We start from the raw sequence: 13,231 nt of genomic DNA on the forward strand, positions 1-13,231 counted from the left end.
CCCCCCTTTATATATATAATTTAGAGACAGGGTCTTACTGAGTTGCTTAGGCCCTTGCTGAGTTGCTGAGGCTGGCTTTGAACTTTCTCCTCCTTTTTCCACCTGGGAAATACAAGCGCAATGCAAAGTTGCCGAGGCTGGCTTTGAACCCTCTTGCCTCAGCATCCTGAGCCTCTGGGATTACAGGCACGCTTGGCTGACTCTAAGGACTTCTGACTTGAGCAGGAGTTTTCAGCCTTTCACTCAATCCTTCATTTGTATCATCATCTTCTTCTCAAATTATTCATGGAAACCTGTGACTATGGCTTTATTATCATTTCCTCTCCATTCTAGAGCTACTTTCCATTGATTTATTTTCTCTACTTTTCTTACCATTTTCTTTCCTCTCCTTTCCCACATCCTGGGGCTCCTTACTCTTTTCTTTCCTGCAATTCCTTGTGAACTTTGCTACCACTAGGTCCTACCAGCCCCAGTGTTGGCCTGGTAGGGAGTGGCTGAGGCATAAGCCAGAGCTTGGCTTTTGCCCACAATCATTGGTGGCAGCCATTGTTGGGAAACTGCCCTCACTGGGACAATCCCAGGGCTTTGCTTGCTTCAGTTGGAAAAGTTCTTGGAGACCCTGGTCCACCCTTGTCACCTAGAAGCTTGGTTGGCAAGGACTTTAGTTTCTATTTTGCTCAGTGATAGGCCAGTTGCATTTTTGCTCGGTAATATCATTTCTTCACTCATTCAACACTTACTGAGCACTTACCATGTGCCAATGAATATGTTCCAGGTATCAAGCAGGCAGAGAGTAAATAAGATACAGTTCCTATGTAGCTCCCAAGCTGGTAAGCAGTCTGCTACTTTTGCAATGGATTATAATGAAAAGTATTATTTATATTAACAATATGAAAGACATCAGTGGATGGAAGAAAAATGGATCCATGGACCACTCTTTCTCTCAAAGGTTGACTCCATTTTGGGTAGTCATTGGGTGGCTACCATAATATAAATAAACATTGCTGATGGCAGGTTATTTTGACTTCATTCAACAAACAGCCCATTTCCATTTATCCCAGGGCAAAACAACAAAGCAACACTAATCATTAGTTTCTTTCCACTGAGATGACCATGCAGATGTCTCTACTTCTGGTGGCCTTCAACAGTCATATGTTGACCACTATTTATTGAAAGGCAGCTTTCAATCTTATAAAACTCTACCAAGTGTAGAGGGCTGTGTTGAATGAGGATGGAAAGAAACTTCTCATGAACCTTTCTTGGAAAAGGTAATTAGATGGGAGGATGAAGGAAGGAGTGTAGTCAAAAAGCAATAGGTTTGGAGTTAGAAGAGTAGATGTCTAGTCTCAGCTATGCACCAAGTGACCTAATGTGTCTGGCTTTAGTTTCCTCATCTGAAAATAAGAATGATAACAATATCCACTGGTGGGTCACTATGAGAACTGGATGAGAAAGAAAGTATGTATAAAGCACTTAGAACACAGGCACGTCTATGGTGAGGATAATAAAAAGCAGGCTGTGGGGCTTCAGGAAAATCACTTAAATACACTGGCCACAGCTTCCTTATCTGCAAAATAAATGAGTTTTGCAAGATCATGTGAAATTCTGTTCAGTAACATTCTTTGAGCATCTTCCCTGTTGGTGCCATACTGGGCATTCAGAGAGGGTTGAGCCTGTCCCCTCCTCCAGAAGGATGGGGGAAAACATACAAATAGATGACTCTAACAGAGAACATGGTCCCAAAGAGTTGCTGGGTTCAGGAGTGTGAGTGTTCAAGGGCATGAGGTCCTGGAAAGCTTGGTGGGAGGCAGAGTTTTACCTGGGCTTTGAAGAATGGGTGGAGATATCATGTCTTCTTTGATTTTGAGAGTGTTTTGCCTTTTGAATAAGACTATATAAGACTTTGGACTGGAGGACCCAGGGATCTGAATAAGACTATGCAGGGCTATACTAGGCATATTGGTACTTGTTTTGGAAAGAGGATATCAAAAAGTTCTAGTGTTCTCCATATCTTTATCATTTCCAAAATGAGCTCATCATGACCTGGCCTCAGATCCCTTTTAGCTGCATCTCTACCATTTATCCGTTTCATTGTGATATTTACAGTTTTAAAAATATACTTTCCCTTTTTTCCTTTCTATCTTGAAAATGCTCCTTCTTTTGGCCTGGAGCTGGCCCCTTTCATGTTAGGGGGCAGCAGAGTGCACAAGCAAGACACTAGGGTCAGATTGAGAGGATTCATACCCTAGCTTTGCCCTTCAGCAGCCAGTGGGGCCCCTGTTAAGTTACTCAATCCATTGGTTAGTCAATGTCCTCATGTGCAAAATGAAGATACAGGATAATAGTGGTGCTTAACGCAAAGCGTGGTTGTAAGAATTAACTGACGTAATGCAAAGTACTTGTCAGCTGGTTGCACAGTAATCATTGAATAAATATGAGCAGTTGTGATGGACACTATGTCTGGCTTACTCCTACTTGCTTTCTAGCTTAGTCACTTCCTCTGGGAGGCTTTTCCTGGCTCCTAAGACTGGTTGTGTACTCTCATAGCTCCCTGTGTACCCTCTTCTACCTTAGCACCCAATACCTGTCATCTCTTTATCTTTCCGGGACCCCACCAGATTGCCAACTCCACGAGGTCAGTCGATTGTGCTGGCTGCTAGGATAGGCACTCAATAAATACTTAATAAGTGATAGGGTGATAGTCCCAGGGATCCCCGGGTGTGGCTGGGGGTTGGGTGGGGGAAATAGCTAGGGGTGGGTGTGGGACCTATGTAATGAGTCCTGAGGTTGAACGTGCAGGCGGAGCTCAACTCCTCAGAAGACAGAGAGTCTAGGCCTCCCAAATATCGAGGACTCTTTACTCCCCGGGACAGAATAAAGAGACACGGGAAAGGACAGCGCTCAACTTTGGCAGGGTCTGAGCACTAGGGAGAAAATGCAGCAGGACCTGTTGGGCAAGAGCGCTAGGGCTCCGCCCCGCGGCCCGGCCCGGCCCCTGCCCCGCCCCTTCCCCGCCCCCAGTACAGGCCCCGCCCCCTCCGTCTCCCGCCGAGCCGAAGCTGGAGCAGCAAGTGGCCCCAGAGCCACCCCCGCGAAGGGCGCGCCCAACACACTTATTCTGCCCCGGAGCAGCTCGGGTGCCCAGCCCAACGCCGACAACCGCTGCAGGATGCTGCGTTCCACGTCCACCGTCACCCTGCTCTCTGGCGGCGGCTCCAGAGCGCCCGGGACGCCCAGCAGGAGGGTGAGTAGCTGGGGAGGTGGCCCTGGTGGTCTGATTCCCCTGCCACTTCTGTAGGTATCTGCGTTTGAGGTCGCGTGGGAGCCAGCCCTTGGCCTTGACACCCACCCTGGGCTCAACTTTCCCGTCAGTCCCAGCGCTGGTTGTGACCTTCCCACTTGACGCCCAAGGGATGCCTCACCAGCTGGAAAAGAGGTCTTGGGAGACTTTCTGGAATTCCCAGAGTTTTCCTCTCCTTCCTGTCTCTTCTGTCAAGCCAAACTTATTGGTGACACCAGTTTAAAAAAGCAAGGGAGACATTTCTGTAGTTTCTCTACCCTGAGGCCCACAAGTAAGATGGTATTTTAAACCCAAACTTTCCTTCTTCCATTGATTAGAAGTAAGTAGGTGTCACTTGTGTTCAGTGTGACAGAATAGTACTGATTCTGGAGTGGGTTTGGCCAAAGTGGGTGCCTCTTTGCAAGTCAGGGGTTAGCAGCTGGCTGCCCAGGAGCCCAGTTGTATGGGAGGTTAGTTTATGCAAGCCACTTTTTTCTTTCTAGCTTAAATACTAACACAATGGCAGCAGAGGTGGTCCTTGGTCAACATCCTCAGGGAGGGTTTTATTTAGAAGCCTGTTTCTCTGCAATCTTTGTTATATCCTTTCCTACCTCTGTAGATGCTCTTTGAAGAATGGCTAGGCATATGCATCTTTTACATTCTGCATTTCTTCCAAAATCAGGATCTCAGAGCAAACTGTTAGAGGTTTGGTTTGTGACTTATTCCTTCATCATGATATTCATTGCTTATTACTTACATCTCTTCACTGTGGATTAACACTTGCTGAATAATGTTTCCCCAAGTTTAGCTGAATGAGTGCTTAAGTCCAAACCAGAAGCCACTTTGGTACCTCTGTTTGCTAGTCTTGAGACATCCTTATCTACTTTTATATACCTCAACCAATTGGTGGTGGTTATATCACCTTATGAGTTGTCTTTCATTAGCTGTAGAAGATGGGTGTGTGTTACAATTGGGTTGGGCCAAGTGATGGGTTTTGAGTGTGTGTGTGTGTGTGTATGTTTATGTTTGTGTTCATATAGGTTGACAGAACTCTAGTTGTCCAATCATTAATTTCAAGAGTAATATTAGATCCTAAGGGGTTTCCAGCCACAGGCCTGGCCTTACTTCAAGGTGGATATTTGCCATATTTCTTTGGAAATATTTGTCAATTGGAACAAAATTTTGATTGGGAGAGAATAGAAATCACTGAAAAGATACTCCTGAGCCCAGCTGAGGTCCATTTCCCCTCCAGAGATAGGGACTGGTTGGGGTAGCTAAAATGATATTGTAGGTAGATACATAAATGTTATTAGTTAATATATCGTATACCCAATGACATTTTTCTCCAATATTTTCTTTTGAGTATCTCTTTAGTTATAAGTGCTTTGGTATCTGGTACATTGTGAACATTTTTGAGAGTGCTTTGCCTTTTGAATAAGACTGTATAAGACTTTGGACTGGAGGTCCCAGGGATCTGAATCAGACTATGCAGGGCTATACTAGGCATCCTGGTACTTGTTTTGGAAATAGGATGTCAAAAAGTTCTAGTATTCTCCATATCTTTATCATTTCCAACTCTGCCATTGATTTTGCAAATATCACAGGTGCTGTGTTTGTGTGTGTGTGTGTGTGGGGGGACTGTGGTACAGTGCTGATCAATGGGGTCCATTCTACCTATGGAGGCAGACTTTGTCATAAACTGCTATCATGAAATTAACAAAGCATTAATTGTGTAGTGGGGTGAAGTATTTTCAAAGTTCTGTGAAGCTAAAAAGGCACGGTTCTTCCTGAGGCAACTGAGGGAGGCCTCTTACTGCAGGTGATGTCTGAGTTTAGTCTTGCTGTGTGAGTAGGAATTTATAGGGCAGCTGACAATATTGGGATACTGCATGGAGGAATGGTAGCATTTGTCTAAATGGAATATTTGACATATGGTGTACAACAATGGCATATTGGACCTGCCTTGGGACAAAAACATTTATTTTTAATTTCTTTTTAGGAAAACCAAAACAGGATGTCTTGAAAATAAAATTGCAGGCTAAACAAATAATTATGAAAACTATTTCTGAAGTTGAAAATTTTTGGTAAAGCCTATATCATTCTTTCATTTCACCCAGTGGTACACAAGTGATGATCTTTGGCAGGAACATATTAGCCATTAAAGTAAATCTTCTGTTTCATCCAAAGAGCTAATCGAGTTAGTGTCTGTGGGGAACCAGGCTATGTTGGTCCAGTCATTCCAGCCAACCGTGGTGACAGCTGACACTGAACAGGAGTTCAGTTCTCTGAGTCAGCTGCCAGGGGCAGTGTGGGAGACCAGCCTGTCACTAGTTATCCTTTGTTCAGTGACTGCCACCTGCAATTGTACTTCCTTCCTAAGATCATCTCTCATGGGAGGCGGGGGCAGGGGGAGGTGGGAAGACTAATTTCTGTTAGCTGATAAACAAAATCCTGAGAAGCATTTATGGATGCCAAACAACAGGAGTTGTGAAATAAAAAAAAAAAAGCCTTCAAACCAGTTGTGCTCTAAAAATAGTTTTATCTATGGCAACAGCAGGGAGATAAATTGTTTGGAGAATAACCACAGCTACAATGATGACCTTGGGGAGTGGGGGAAACATTTTTTAATATATTGACATTACTTCATGATTTTGAAAGGAATTTCGTAAATGAAAGTTAATCTTGCTGTGTGAGCCTTTGAAATGAAAGGTCAGTTGCGTGGCCAGGTTGTGAGCTTGGGGTGGAAAGTACTTGTTGTTTTATGTACCCCAGTACTTTTGGCTAAGCTGTTTGGCTAGGGTGGTGTGAGATGCTAGACCTGTCAAGGGTTTTATGTGGCACTGTGTTCTGTTGATAATAAGAGACTGTTGGCTGGTTTTGCTGGTATCATGGCTCCTCAATGGCACATAAAATTCAAACCAAAACAAACCCCAACAAGGCCATAGGAGAGGATTGTTTCCTAGCCTGCCTCTGCCTTGGCAGAGGCTTCCTATGTTTAAAACCAGAATGGGCTGAGAGTCTTTGCTCCCTGGCTAATGCACTAGTCTCTAATGTCCCCTTTCTGTCTGATAGCTCAAAATGAAGAATTCCCTTGGGTCAGACAGGTGTTACCTCACTTCTTTTTCCCAGTCCGCAAAAACATCTGCGCATGTAAGCTCTGTATCCTTCTGTGGGCTCTGAGGAAGGAACACTGGATGTTGTGGAATCTCAGCATCTGGTGGAAGGAAGCTGTCTGCAGCATCCACAGGGAGAAGAGAGGTGGGTCCTGCTGTACAGAAAACCTCTGGCTTCTTACCACAGTCCTTCTGAGCCAGCTCCTGACACACCAAGTTGTGTAGTTTTGAAACCATAGCATCCTCAGTAATTATCCCCAAAGCCTTAGTCACTAAAAAACGATAGTTGTAGGTTCAGAAAAAAAAAATCCCAACTCTGTGTTTTTGTTCTTCCATCTTGCTGTGTTTAGTGTAGGATGAACAGATTTGAGATTCTCTTTTTTTTGGCTGGGGGGCGGTGGGGTACTAGGAATTGAATCAAGGACACTTATCACTGATCCTCCTGCCTCAACCTCCCAAGGCCCTGGGATTATCAGTGTGTGCCAGCCAGCATGCCAGGCCAGACTTGAAATTCTTAAGGAAACTTGATTTATAGAGATGCCACGGTTGCTCTGTAAAGATTATGGGGGATTCTGACCTGTGTTTCTTATCTCCAAAGCACTGCAGAAGGGTTGTATGTGAGGTCCCTGTTGTTTTTATACTGTGCATCCATATCTGAGCAGGGGACCTGGAGGCTGGTGTCACTACCATGCTTCTAGTCACTTGGGAAACTCTTTCAAGTCAGTAAGCCCCAAGAATTGTTGTCCAATTGCATTCAAGGAGCTGCAGATCCTGGGCTGATGAGAGAAATGTATTGAAATGCTTCAACCCAAATACTTCCAGTGATTAACCACATTATGATCTTAAAATGGTTGCAGTGCTTTTCCAACACAGAGTAGACTACTATATCAGGGTTCACCCCTTTTCCCATTTCAGATGAGTGGTATTTCCTAAGTGTCAATCACACTGCTACTGACTTTTATTCATTCTTTATGGTCAGAGTAATCTTTCAAAAATGCAAAATCCAGTCACCTGATTCCTCTGCTTCAAGAATCTCCTCTGTACTACCAGGAAAAAGTTCCAACTTCTTAGTGTAGCATCTGGGCCCTCCAACCTGGCCGTTGGCTGTTTTTTCTATACCCCACATACTCTGCCCACATAACCCCAGGCATTCCAAATTAATTGTCATTCTCTGAGCTTCAGTGCTGTTCCTTGCCTCTTTGTTTTTCCTCATGCTTTCCTCTGATGAGGCTCATCCTCTCCAGGAAGTCTGCCCTGATTCTTCCTTCCCATGGCTTATGTACCTCACCATTGCTTATTTCCCCTGTGGTTAACTACTTGAAGACAAGTCTTAGGGACTCTCTCTCCTCAGGTCTGATGGAATAGGTGCTTACATAGAGGAGTCCCCAGGGTCCTAAAGAAGCCATACTTAGTGTTCAGTTGGCAAACGGAAACACAGGAAGAGAAGCCTTGGGATAAAGCCAGTCCACCTGGGCAGGAAACAGGTGACTGAGTGGATGGGAATGCTAGTCCAGGTGAGGATTTGACAGTTCTGAGAAAGCCTTCAAATATTCTAGTTGTTTCATCCTGTAGCACAGTTGGAGTTTCATTCTTTGATTAAGTCAGTGGTTCTCAACCCTGGTTCTGTGTGGAATCACCAGGAAACTTAAGAGAGCTCTGTCCTGGCCTCACCCTAAGCCATTTGCATTTTTAAGGAGGTTTCCTTGAGCTTAGGATAAGACTATTTCTATAAGAATATTTCTATTTCTATAAGAATCACTCCTCCCTGAAAGCTTTCCTGGTTTATTCTTGGGACAGTGTTCTAGAAAGTTCCCTTGGGCCTTGTAAAATGGAGGACAAGGTGGTGGGGGCAGGGGCAGGGAGTCAGAGCACTCTAAGACACACTGGTATTTTTTTGTGCTTTTATCTCACCTGTGCTTTCTCTCTGGATTTTGACATTTTGGGTACATTGTGTGCCTGGTACAGAAGGAGCCAGAGAGAGCAGGGAGGAGAGGTTACTGTCCTCTTATTGATGAATTTTTCTCTGACATGGGAAAGAGGGGCACTAGGACACCATACCACCTGGAAAAGCGTCCCAGGAAGTAGAAGGGGGAGATCCTCTACTGTTCTGTATGCCTCTGAATTAGGAATGGTTTTACAGTGGCCTGAAAAACCTGAATATTTCTTATCTGGCACTTTGCAGAGAAAGTTCACCCCACCCTGAGGCAGATAATCAAGCTACAAGTTCAGGGACACAGCAGACCTGAGAGGCCTAATCTAGATGGGGCATGCTCCAGGCCCCACACAGCTTGGCCTGCAGGTGCCAGAGATTGGATTAATTGTGCTGAGCCCAGTGTGGGGTGGGTTCCCCAGCTACATCCACAGAGGCCACACCTTCTGTTGTCAGGGGAAGTTGGGCAGAGACTCAGTCAGAGTGGACCAGGCCTGAGAGAAATGCAAATACATTTGGCTAATTTCCTTAGGGAAATCCATCTCTGTAAACTGATTAGCAAGTCCCTGTCAATTCCCTGGGTCATCTCCTCTACCCCTTCTTTTTTGAGATAGATTTTTCTCCTCTTGGGTGAGCGCAGGTACCAGAGGCTGAGAGCATCATGGTATGGGGATCCTCAGAATACCCCTAAGTGAGGAATTTCTGCCCTATAAAGGGGGTGAGACACAAGGCTCCAGGGGCCCACTGAGCTCCCTAGGTGCCTGGAGTTGTGAACAAGGGCTTGGTTATATTTTTTCTTCTACAGGAGGCCTGGATGCTATCTGCCTCTCTCCTGCTGTCCCTCCCAGGAGAGTTGCTTCCAATTAAGTAGAAGAATCTCCAGGGAGTTTCAGGTGTAGCTAGCTTTCTTTGTTTTAGTTCAACCAAAGCAAAGCAAAGCAAAATAATAATAACAAAAGCACCCCCCCCAACAAACAGAACATTCATTGAACAAACACCCATTATGTATTGATATTATGCTAAGTACTATAGGGGCTCAAAAAACCATTATGGTACAAAGTTTGCTTGATGTCTCCCCCTACGTTTTCCTTTCCTTCCATTTCATAGTGCAGGGAATGTAGGAGGTACTCAGTGACTATTGGTTTAATTATTGAAATGAACCCAGATTCGAATGTTAGTTTCTTCCTCCAAAGATTTCAGTGACTCTATTGTCTTCTAATTGGAGCCTGATTGTCAGAGTTTGGCCCCTATGTATTTGTTCATTTTTCTTTCCTATCTAGCTCAGGTTGAAGGCCCCGTTATCATCTTTTGAACATGCCAACAGGTATGTATATCTTCAGCCAGTCTGGAACACCTTGCCTGATAGTTATCTCTCATGATGATGATGGATTCTTCAAACCTCACTGACCTGGAAAGTTCTTTTTGTCCTTCTATACCCAGTTCAAGTGTCATTTCTAGGCACTTTTGTTTCCATAATCCTACCTCCACTTAAGATTAGGGTTGTCCTCTATTCCTATGATAATCAAGAACACTTAGGGAGCCCTTAAAATGTACCAGAAACTATTCTAAGCCCTTTATCCATATTAGTTAATTTAATCTTCACAACAATCTTAAAAGAGTACAATATTATTTGTTATATTATACAATAAGGTAACAGAAGCCCTGAAGATTAAGTAGCTTTCCAGAGGTTTTATCACTGGTAGGTGTCAGAACCCAGAAGAACCCCAGGAAGTGCTGTTTTACCATGCTTTAGCCATTAAGCTTGCAGTATTGGGTAGGACAACTGTTCTTTATTACCTTGTTGAGGGTGTTTCTAGATTATAGGCTCCTTGGGCACAGCAGTTTCTTTATCAACATGGTAACATGGTACCCTTATATCTCTTAAAAAGTATTTTACAATTAGTGGGTGCTCAGTGATTGAGTAATGAAATAGGCTGTGTCCAGTTTCCTGCTTTGATCCACTGGAATGGATGTTGGTTCCAGGGATGGTTAGTCCACTAGCAGTGGTGTTCAGAATAAGTAAGAAGCAATTCTCTGCATTGTTCAGAACTCAAGGGTTGAGCCAGCTGCTGTGAGAACCTCTCTGCCTTTCAGATATTGCTTAGCCTGGGTCGGCTCTGGGAGTTGTGTATCTGAGTTTCAGGAAACCATGGTGATCAGCATCATAAAATGCTCAGAGATAAGCTACAGGGCCTTGATCTTGATCAGGGGATTTTCCTGTGGGGAGATTGCTAGAGGTGACTGAGTAGAGGGAGGTGGACTGTGCCAGGTCAGCCTAGCAGGGAGGGGTTCAGGGTTCACTTTCCTTAGTGCTTCTGTTAGGAATTCAGAGTACCATCTGGACCTCTAGATTGTTATTTTTGCTGTCACTGAAACTATTCTGTGGATTTAGGGAGGATTGGTCTTTCTGTCTTGGTCTCTTTGGCACATTCTCTTTCCATCTTTATTATTATTATTATTACTACTACTACTACTACTACTGTTTAAAAACTTATAATTCAAACAGTTGTTTGAACAATACAGAAACCCCATTTTTTGGGAGATAAACAGCATCAACAGTTGGCTGTGTTTCCTTAAAGATATTTTTTTCCTTTAAGTCTATACAAATCATCAGTGTATATTTATATAACAAAAATGAGGTTATTCTTAACATTTTGTTCTGCAGCTTTCTTTTTCCCTGTGACAATGTAGAAGGTGTGTATGTGATCCTGTTCCCAGCTGAGTTTAAATTGCTTCAGTACGTCAGTGGGTCAGCATTTATTAAAGAATAGTTGTGCTCTTTAATGTTTCCATCAAAGCACCTCTATTGACAATAGTAACCTCCCCAGACAGGGCCCTGGGGTGCAGCTTCAAGCACCTGCTGCAACTGCCAGGTATCTTTGAAGCCAAATGTTTTATTTTACAGGTTCGTTTTGTTTTATGCATTGTGTTTTACCCTTTGGGTTTCCATACCCCAGCATACACATGGTTCAGTGTGAGAACTCAATTCACAAAAGGTACCTGCACACTGTGTAGGAAGTATGTTGAGGAATATCAAAGTTCTGTGGTAGCAGATGAAGAATGAGCTCAACCAGGGGAGGGGCCATCTCACTCTTGGGTGATTGGATTCATAAGCACCTTCCTGAAAATTATGGCCATCAGGGATTACCCCTCTAGGGTAATCAGGCAATCAAAAGGCATCACTTACAGTGCTAATGTCCCCAACCCACTGAATAAATTGTTATTTTCATGGAAAGCAGGGTAGTGAAGCCAAATAGGTCTGTTTCATTTTGGAGGATATAGATTTCTAAGACAATGATAGTATTTAGATAATAATAAAAGTATCTAACATTCATCGAAGTTTACTATATGCTAGCTAGTCCTAGTATATCTCATTTTACCTTCGAGATATGGAGAGATAACTAACTTGTCCATAGTCACAGGACTAGTTCATGTTGGAGTCTGTATGTACTTGTGTGTACATGTATATGTGCAAGTATATACGTGTGTGCATGGGATGTGGTGCAGGGGGAAGTACCTCATTTCCTATACAGAATTATGCCTTGGATTAGACCCAGCCTATCAGAGAAGATTGCTGAATATTGTGGATTTGGATTGCCACCCAGGGTGGGTTATACCTAATGTTTGTGCATGTGCCAGACTGGTTTTAATGTGTCCAAGTGGCCTGGAGTGAGAGGGTTGTCTTTCTCTGGAGGATCCAGATTTCCATCAGTGCCTTTGCATAGTTCTCTCAGGAAAGAGAAGGAGCTGGCGGAATGACTTTGTTTCTTTTTGACCATAGGTCTGGTAGCGAGCCCTGAAGGCTGGTTGCAAGGTTAGCCACATTAGAGCCATTGATAGCCCTGGTTGTCAGGCCATATCTCTCCCTGAAGACATTGGGGGATGAAGAGAATGAGGAGGGAAAGGGTTCTCAAAACCATATCTTAAAGAACTGGGGTTGTTTAGTCCATACAGAACAGGTCTCAGGGGATAGGAGAACTATCTAGAAAGGGCAACTTGCTGTAGTTCAAGGAAAACCCTAGCTTGGTTAGGTAGAAATTCCGCAGAACATGTAGTCTCAGCATCAGAAATTTGAAAATGCCTGGTAGAAAGAGTGACATCTTGGAGGGAGGTGATGGCATAAGTGGAAGTACTAACTTGGGTCTCAAGCTCGGATTCTCTCACTTGCTCCTGCAAAATGATTCCCATAGGCTGGGGCCCACCTTTCAGGTACATTTCTGAGTGTGGGATGCCTTCATAGGTGGGCAGGTTGGATCTGAAAGGTCTCTTGCAATCCCACCCAAACCCGGGTTTCCAGGCTGCAGGGTGTTTTGCTCAGAGGCTGCCTGTTGAGCAGTGCAGATCTGTGACCCAGCTAACCAGGTTGGGCCAAGAAAGGGTAGGGGATACTCTCCAGGGTTTCCATGAAAAGCACTATAAACCCAGTGACTTAAACAATATACATTTTTTGTCTAACAGTCCTGGAGGCTAGAAGTCTAAAATCAAGGTGTCAGTAGGATAGATTCCTTCTGAGGGCCGTGAAGGAGTGATTTGTCCCAGGCCTCTGTCCTTGGCTTTTAGATAACCATCTTAAGTTCATAAGCCATTTTCCCTGCAAGTGTATGTACCTCCACATTTCCCATTTTGATAAGGACACTAATCATTTTGATTTAGTGTCACCCTTGATCTCATTTTTTTACTTGAGTACCATTATAAAGACCCTATATCTAAGTAGGTTCATATTCTTAGATACTAGGATTAGGACTTAACGTATGAAGTTAGGGAGACACAGTTCAACCCATATTAGGACAAGTGGCCCTCCCATGAGTTGAGCTCACGTGATGTTTCAGGGATGTAGTAGGCAGTGAATGTGAGGGTTAAGAGCACAGGCTCTGGAGACTCCCTGGGTTCAAATCTCAGCTCTGCCAT

General features: G+C 44.0%; 1 protein-coding gene across 2 annotated transcripts in view; it reads left to right on the plus strand.

Moving 5' to 3' along the window:
* The first annotated feature begins 3,053 nt into the window (after positions 1-3,053).
* Myzap (myocardial zonula adherens protein) overlaps positions 3,054-13,231 on the plus strand; it is an 87,654-nt gene continuing 77,476 nt past the window's right edge. For both annotated transcript variants that reach the window (XM_076850849.2, XM_076850850.2), the window contains exon 1: positions 3,054-3,244. In XM_076850849.2, the coding sequence (XP_076706964.1) occupies positions 3,170-3,244 (75 nt within the window). In that variant the 5' untranslated portion in view covers positions 3,054-3,169. The remainder of the gene's footprint in view (positions 3,245-13,231) is intronic.

This window comes from Callospermophilus lateralis, chromosome 3 (assembly GCF_048772815.1).
Source record: "Callospermophilus lateralis isolate mCalLat2 chromosome 3, mCalLat2.hap1, whole genome shotgun sequence".
In the NCBI taxonomy this organism is placed as follows: domain Eukaryota; kingdom Metazoa; phylum Chordata; class Mammalia; order Rodentia; family Sciuridae; genus Callospermophilus; species Callospermophilus lateralis.